Below are 9007 nucleotides of genomic sequence, written 5' to 3' on the forward strand. Positions count from 1 at the left end.
CTGAGGAGATGATAAAAACTATGTTGATAGGTTTTGGGTTTATCCTGAAAATTATAGAGAAAATTGTCCTTTCGGTAAAACACAAGCCCTAGTGAGATAGAAATGAAAATCTCTATAAGGCATTGAAAGGTCATGAACCTTCTAATGTGGGGTTAACCATTGTGCCAATATATATGATATATTATGGTATCTAAAAAATTATGAGAAGGATACTAGTGTAAAATGGTAAGTTTTGAAATGACTTAATACCATTAAAGTAATAGATCTCTAGTGGTAAAATCTCCATTGAATATGGAGAATTGTACGGATCTGCTAGGCCTACCAAGAGATCAATTATACTGCATGTCTAGGGGAATTATTCTAAAACTCAACATTTAAATCGAGTAGTGGTAGCCCAACTATGTTGACTGGAGATCCCAAGATCATGGTTTAAAAAGGGACAACTAAGCTATAAGATTCAAGGCACCTAGGAGTAATTACTCCAACTCATTCTTGGAGACAAAAGGTGCAACCTGTGAAATGAGTAAAAGATGAACAAAAATTCTTAATGATTCCTATATTATACCATAAAAGGTATAATAGGGTATTACAAGATATTCTTAATAGGAGATCACATATATTAGTGTGAAGACGGGCTGCTTCAATGAAATACTTATGAATCTCAAGTTTTGTCTATGGCCAAAATAGACATGATAAAGAACTGGTAAAAGCCTAGGGGTTATTGTGTGGATATGATTGTCTTGGTTTACACTAACAGCTGAACAATTCAAGACATAGTTCATTGGATAGCCAAGTAAATCCGATCGTATTCCACTACGGAAGATTCAAATCCACAAGTTACCTCTCAGATGTAATAGTCTTCCGAATAAACTCTTGTTTTAGACTTGAAGCTTATCCATAATTTCCAATCATGTGGGAGATTGTTGGAAAATTAGTTTGGTGACTAATAGGGATAAGATGACTATTTCACGAGTAGATCGTTGTAAACTAATTTCTCAAGTGAATGAGAAATTAATATCTAATGAAGGGTTGGTCCGACATATCGGATGGAAATTTAATTCGCATATGAGTTAAATTCATGGATGAACGCTAACTCGAGTACGTAGAATTATTGAGGGGTATGAAATTATAATTAATTTCATTAATTAATTTATTAATTGATTAAAAGATTAATTATTATGATATTAATTAATTGATTAATTAATATTTACAATATATTAAGTAAATAATTAATCATATTAATCAATTAAATTAATTAATCATAATGAAAAGGTTTAAGGGAAAAAACGCATTCCATATCCTTTCACTTTTTGGGTGAAACCTTTCACTTCTTATGAGTAATCATTCATCCTTATAAAACAAACCTCATTCTTTCCACTCAACACACTCAATTCTCAAGTTGTGAATTCTTCTCTTGGGTTCTCTTCTCTTCCTCCTCTCTTAAGAGTTTCAAAGCTTCAAAAGTTCGACAGGGCTTGAAATTTGGAGTGCTTCTATTTCGAGATGCAAGTCATTGTATCTTGGGAGACAATTGCCAATAAACCGTAAGCACCCGGGCGGAGCAATATCGTCTTAAGGAAAGAAGACATAGCCTTCACCTCGACCTTAATACTCTTATCTTTAGGGATAAGTTTACCCAAAAGGATTGTGTCGATATCCAAAGAGATAACTCGACGATCGATGAGATTAGGTATGTAGCGACGATACCAAGAAGAGTATATCTTTTACCCGAAGGGCTACTTTGATAACTGAAAGGAGATGTCGAAAGTATAAATGAGACAAGATCCTCATCACCATACGGAGCTCCATCGGTTAGAGTCATCGGATGACTAATCGAGTCCAACTATTAGATCTCAACATTGAATATCAATATACCCATATTTTTATTGAAGAAAAATATCCAATAAAATTCCGTCGCTATGTTAGTGACAGAACGTTTTTCGTCTTTATTCCATCATTTTTCGATGACGATGGAATATAATTTTTGTCGTTATTTTAACAACGAACATTAATTTTCGTTGTTAAAATATGTTTTTTAGTGGAAGATTCGATGGGGAATATATATAAATAAATAATAATGGGCAAAGGATGAGGTTTAGTTTGTTTCAATACTGAAAATCATTTGTTCCGTTGAACATTTTTGTTTTTTGTTTTTTGTTTTTTGTTTTTTGTTTTGCCTTTACAATTAACCCCTGTGCAGAAATGTTATTATATTTTTGCACTCGGTAATATTGAACGATCGATTTTAGGGTCTTGAAGGGTCTTAGAGGAATATAATGAAATGCAATTTGATAATTCTATTAGGAAAACTTGTATTTCCCCTAAGATTAGTTAGAATACCCATGAAATTGTTTATATTCTTTTCACTTCACTTAAACATCTAAAGGAAGCAATAAAAGTCTAAAAATATTAAAAAGTACATTTTTTTTTAAATCTAAAGGAAAATTTTAAAATAATATAAAACTTAAAGGCAAAATAAGAATTTCTCTAAATCCCAAAAGTGTCTCATCGTTGTACATACAATAAGTTTAATTAGAAACATCATATTCAAAAGCAATTTAAAAGTTCAAAATTCCTAAACAATACTAAAAACTAGAAACTCATCCCATCCAACTCAAAATTTCTAGCCTAAGAAACTTTTAATAAAGATTTTTCCACGAGCCATGAAAATGAATTAGATAAATTCAATCAAACTCATGTTCACCCATCATAAAATATAAGGAACATGATTTTTTTTGATCAAGCCTCAATTTTAATGAATTAATAGATGAATTTATTTTAATATATAGTTGACCTAAGAATGATGTACTGATGAGCGATCTTACTGTGAATATTTTTTAATTTATTCTATTAATCAATGAAAAATTTTAAATCAGATTGATCACCTTTAGAATTAGTGAGCATAAACTTAGTGTCAACCAAGAAAAACAAATATGATTTTGATATCTCGGAAGACATTTTTGAAATACAGCAAATATGTACTTTTATTTATTCACATAACTTTAATTAATTAATTTACTTGATTGATTAATTAAATTAGGTGTGAAGTCGTTGCCACTTGCCATTTTTAAAGCGAACAGGCAATAATTGTTCTGTCCTTTTAATGAAATATACCGACATTTTTAATAAGTTTTAAATTCGTATTGGTTTAATGTTCAGAAAATCAAATTAAAATGACTTTATATTAATTCAATAATTTTGATTTTTAAGTTAATTTTATTTATCTATGATTAAAAAGTTTGATTTTTTTTTTCTTATTGTTAAACGAACCAATCTCTTGACTTGTTTAATTCTTCATCTATCTATGTACTTCCCATAATTTTCATGCAAACGAAGCAAATCTTCCACCCTATTATAATGAACATGATTTTAACATTTCGGGGGACATTTTTGAAATACAATAAATATGTACTTTTATTCACTCTCATAATTTTTATGCTTTTAATTAATTAATTTAATTTAATTGATTAGTTAAGTAAATTCGGTAACTTGATGAAAGTGGTTGCCATATTTAATTTAGAGTCAACTGACTAATTGTCAGGTCCTTTTGCAATACGCATCTTTGACAAGTCGAATATTGTTTTTAAATTCCTATTGGCTTAATGTTCATAAAGTCAAATTAAAATCTCCCTAGATCATGGTGCCGCGGTAGGACATCTAAATTATCTCTCAGGTATCCACAATTCGAACTCTAAAAGATGTTGAGTTTCTAGGTTGATCGCCACGTGCATTTTCCGATTTATGTCAGAAATAATCAATGAAACTAATTAGGATTATCATAAAGTTAAATTAAAATGACTTTATATTAAATTTGATTTTTTTTTTCTGGTTGATGAACGAGCCAATCTTTTGATTTTTTTTTTCTTCGTCTTTGTTTTTCTTCCCTTCCCTTGCTCTGCAAAAGAAACAAATCTCTTGTTTTGCTTCTTCTCGTCCATGGCGTTCATCAAATTAAATTTCAACGTAGACGTCCACAAGTGCCTAAGCGGGCTCAAGGCGACGCTGGGACTGGGCAGGCCGAAATCTAGCATCGATAAATTGGAAAGGGAAATGGAAAGATTGAGGGCCAAAAGGGACGACATCAGGAACCAGATCGTCGACGCGGAGCGCGACGGGAAGCTTCCGACCAACGAAGTGAACCGGTGGCTCGATGAGGTGGAGGAATTGGAAGGCAAAGTGACATCTATCAACCAGGATTTCCGAAGCATGAGTGAGTATTCTCCCGTATATACCTTTTTGCCTTTTCACTCCAATTCAATTGCAAGTCTTTGTGTTTTGATTCATACAATCTACTACTGTTTTTATCTATAAAAGAGACAAAAAAAAAAAAGTTGTTTGTTTCGTTAGGTTGCTTCAGTTGCAATTGCTTCAATCAAACTGGCGGCACGACGAATCAAACACGGCAAGTAGGAGATCAGGTCCCTATCAGAGAGTCATCAAACTGCTACTCCATCAATCGAAGAGCAGCGGAGAAGCTCAACGAGGCTAATGAATTGATGAGCCGAACTAATGCACTGGATCCGATTGCCATTACCACAATTCCTAGCAGGATAGGATCTGACATCCAAGAGACAATGGCAAGATTGAGAGCCAAAAGGGACGACATTAAGAACCAGATCAACCAGGCGGAGCGCGAGGGGAAAATTCCAACCAACGAAGTGGGCCAGTGGCTACTGGAGGTGGAGAAATTGGATGGCCAAGTGGCTACTATCAACCAGATCCCTATCAGAGAGTCGCCATGGAAGTACTCCATCATCCAAAGAGTGGCGAAGAAGCACAACGAGGTTAATGAATTGATGATCCGAGCTGATGTACTGGATCCGATTGTTACAGTGGGGCCTCCAAAACCTATCGTGACGCTTCCCATCTTATACCGATCACATGTTGGGATTGGATCGTATGTGGAGGAAATTGTGGGCTACATCGATGGTGGAAAAGACAACATCATAGGCATCCACGGAATGGGTGGTGTCGGTAAGACCACCGTATTGAAGAGCATCCAGCATCATTATCTTCTTAAGCATACCATATTTGATCCTGTCATTTGGGTTGTGGCCTCCAAAGACTGCCAATTGAAAAGGCTCCAGATGGATATTGCTAAGAGTCTAGGACTGAAGACACTGCAGGAGAGTGACGATGAACAAACTTGTAGTGATAAACTATTTAGCTACTTGAAGAACAAGAAGTGCTTGTTGTTTCTTGATGACATTTGGGAACATCTGGATCTTCAACTGTTGGGGATGGCTCATTCGGCTACTGATCAAGGCCAGCAACAGCAGCAGCGTAAAGTCGTGGTATTCACAACCCGCAACCAGATAGTGTGCGCGCAAATGGAAGCAGAAAAGAAGATCAAAATCGAATGCCTGAATCCAGCGCAAGCATGGCAACTCTTTGTTAAGAACTTCAAGAGTGATGCTCCCTTCTCAGATGCAGGAATCCATTTTGTTGCTCAAGAACTTGTTAAAGAATGTGCAGGTCTTCCGCTCGCTCTTATCACCGTTGCCCGAGCCATGTTAGGGAAAAAGTCTCGAGATGTTTGGAACCACGCTCTCCATCAAATAAGGAATAAACATCAGTGGACAACCATCGGTCTGTCAGAAGATTCAAATGTAATGTATAAAGCCTTCAAACTAAGCTATGATAGTTTAGAAGATGATTCTACAAGAGAGTGCCTTTTGTGTTGTGCTTTGTGGCCTGAAGATCACGACATCCACATATTTGAGGAGTTGATACCGTGTTGGATAGGTTGTGGCATAATCCATTACGATAATGTGTTCAAACGTTATTCTATCAGTGATGCTTTCCAAGAAGGATGCTGGCATTTGGAAGCTCTCATTAATGCATCCTTGCTAGAGCACTCCTCTAGACGACCGGATTATTACGAGGCTCAACATGTAAAGATGCATGACGTTATCCGAGACATGACACTATTGACGTTGAAGGAGAATAAAAGGAAATGGATTGTAAAAGCTGGAATTGGGTTGCGCCATTTGCCTAGACAGGAGGAATGGCAGGAGGCAGAGCGAGCATCATTCATGGACAATGAGATTACTTCTTTACAAGACTATGGAGCTTCTACTTTTCCAAAACTTTCCATGTTGAATCTCCATAGTAACCATCTGTCGGAGATTCATCCGATGTTGTTCACAAACATGCCTCTTTTAACATACTTGAATCTCTCTCTCAATTTAGGTATTGAAGAGCTTCCAAAGGAGATTGGTTGTTTAACTGAGCTTCAATATTTAAACTTGTCCGAAACTAGTATTACCAATCTGCCTGCCGAGTTTGGTCGCTTGGGAAAATTAAAGTACTTGCTTCTAAGAGATACTAAGCTTGAGACCGTACCCAATGGGACAATATCCAATTTATCAACGCTCAGGTGGCTGGATATAAGAGAAATTTATCCTTCACATGAGTGGTGGTGGGATGAGTTGGAACATTTCAGAGGACGCTCCAAATATTTAAGTCTGGGAATTACCATTAATCCAGATAAGCTCAAAAGACTAGAGACGTTACCAAATAATGTCTCCGTATGGAGCCTCACTGTGAGAGGTCTGGGAAGTTCAAAATTACCAGAGTACAATCTGGGCACTTTACAATGGAATAACAAGGTACGTTACTTGGTCGAGAGTCTAGAAATTTCAGATGTCCCGGGACACGAATTAACAATGCCTGGAGACTGGAATCGGATATTAGAATTCTATTGTTTGAAGACTCTCTGTTTTAGAACACTAGAACAATTGGAAAATATTAGGTTTAATCCAGTTGAGTATGAGTTCAACAACCTTCGTGACCTATACATTTGTGGTTGCAACAAGTTGAAGGATGTTTCTTGTGTTCTCGATCTGCGATATCTTAATCTTCTAGATATAAAAAATTGTGAGGAAATAGAGGAACTAATAAGTAATGTTGGGAACTCCAATTCTATATCTCGCATCAGGATGTTGAGTTTGAATGGAATGAGAAACCTGCATCGCTTTGCACACCAACCATTCCAGTTTCCTGCCTTGGAATATATACGTGTGCTTTATTGCCCAAGGCTCAAAAAATTACCATTTGAGGCTAAAATGTTGAAAAAGATTGAAGGTGAAGAAGAATGGTGGAACAACTGGAATTGGGATGAAGAGAGCAACGATTTCTCCACCCCTTGTTTTAGGTAATACTCATTTATGATATATATTTTCATGTCAAATCATTTATTATCTACTCTATTTGAGGTTGATTACAGATTAAAAGAGATTGAAGGTGAAAAAGATTGGTGGAACAACTTGGATTGGGATGACGAGAGCATCAAGGATTCCCTCACCCCTTATTTTAGGTAATACTCATTTTTGATATATATTTTCATACCAAATCATTTATTATCTACTCTGTCCGAAAGAAATGAACATTTGAAAATTATAGTATTTTATAAAGTAGGCAAAATTGTATGATCTTTCCATTTGTATCCTTCACAGGGAAGTGTTTTACTAGTTCGATGATTGTGTCTATCAACGACAGATTTATGACCAATTTCAAGAAGAAACTTGGGCCTTTGGGGCATGAGGGTGTTCGCTACTTTGTCTTCTTTGTTTTCAATAATAATCATGTTAATTTGCTTTCATAATATTTTTGTATTAGCATTCTTACTTTTGTATGAACAAACTTATTTTCTTCTGTAAATTATGCTATTTTGTATGAATAACTCTCCTTTCGTGGCACCAAATTAATTGATTTTAACTTTGAGATTAACACATATACCAAATCTCCTTCGCAAGATATGCCACTTGAAATTAATTTTAAAATAGTTTTATTTTTATAAGTATTAGAATTTAACTATCACAGTATTTGATTAAGAAGTTATAATTTATTTTTATTTTAGAGAAAAAATCTTAATTATCTTTTAACCATATTAATATAATCAAAATTAAGTGCATCAAATTGTATATAATAAATTATAGATAATTATCAAAAAAAAATCTACTAATTATCTGTGAAAGAATTCTCTTTCAAAATATTTCTCTCGTAGCACTCGAAGAGGAGAAATGTTGACCTCCCTCTCCATATGCTCTCACATGAAGTCTGAACGCCAGACTGAAAATTGCACACGGGCAATTTGGTTGGTACGCTTCTTCTCTTACGTTTGGGGCAATTGCTCCAATCAATTGGGAATCGGATTTTGGAAGGAAATTGAACTTCTGTTTTTTTATAAGTACAAAAGTTTAAGATAAAATATAATTCTTCTTAAATTTAAGATTTTTAAATTATAATTTAATATATTTTATATCAATTTAGATATGATTTTTTTTATCTATATCAATCGATTGATTTAAAATGAATCCATGATTAATCAGATGGAAAAAAAATTATGTTTAAATTAATATAAAATATATTAAATTCTAATTTAAATATATTAAATTTAAAAAGATTTATATCTTATTTTAGATTTTTTTTAATACTTATTCGAGAGTGCCAGGAGTTGGTGTAGATTTTTTCTAAGGAAAAAAATTGAATTTACCTTGCTATAAGATCTCATTAATAGAATTAGACCTTGCAAATCGACCTACCTCATAAGATGGAATTTGTCACTCTAGTAACTCTACACAGTTAGCTCCACGATCATTTGTAAGGAGATAAATAAAAAAATTGTAGTTGACCAATGCAGACAAGATTTTTTTTATTCGATTTTATCGAGATTCGAACCCTTGCCCTATGTTAGCTATAGGTTTTTATCATTCCATGACATATTGTGATTGTTTTGATTTTATGATGTGGCATGGGTGGACTTCTGATTGTGAAACTTTGTTAGAGTTTTGCGTTATGGTTTCTGATGAAGGGCGAGCGGTGTAGATTTTTGAAGATTTTTGTAGCATATTTATGTATAACAACTGTTTCGTGGATCGAGACCTTTCTTGAGTCTTTTGTTCGATGTTTTTGATTCTTGGATGTATACAGAATGTGGGGATTCTAATGTTGCTTCCAAATGATGGAGAGATTTGAGGAGTTCAAATCTGATCTCATTTTGGTA

At 34.4% G+C, this 9007-nt stretch overlaps 1 protein-coding gene across 1 annotated transcript; it reads left to right on the plus strand.

The window, feature by feature from the left end:
• The first annotated feature begins 3831 nt into the window (after positions 1-3831).
• LOC122042885 (probable disease resistance protein At1g61300) lies at positions 3832-7606 on the plus strand. The gene is made up of 4 exons (XM_042603272.1): positions 3832-4210; positions 4348-7156; positions 7229-7318; positions 7458-7606. The coding sequence occupies exons 1-4, from the start codon at positions 3937-3939 to the stop codon at positions 7471-7473; spliced, it is 3189 nt and encodes a 1062-aa protein (XP_042459206.1). The 5' UTR covers positions 3832-3936; the 3' UTR covers positions 7474-7606.
• The last annotated feature ends 1401 nt before the right edge of the window (positions 7607-9007 follow it).

This window comes from Zingiber officinale, chromosome 2A (genome assembly GCF_018446385.1).
Source record: "Zingiber officinale cultivar Zhangliang chromosome 2A, Zo_v1.1, whole genome shotgun sequence".
In the NCBI taxonomy this organism is placed as follows: domain Eukaryota; kingdom Viridiplantae; phylum Streptophyta; class Magnoliopsida; order Zingiberales; family Zingiberaceae; genus Zingiber; species Zingiber officinale.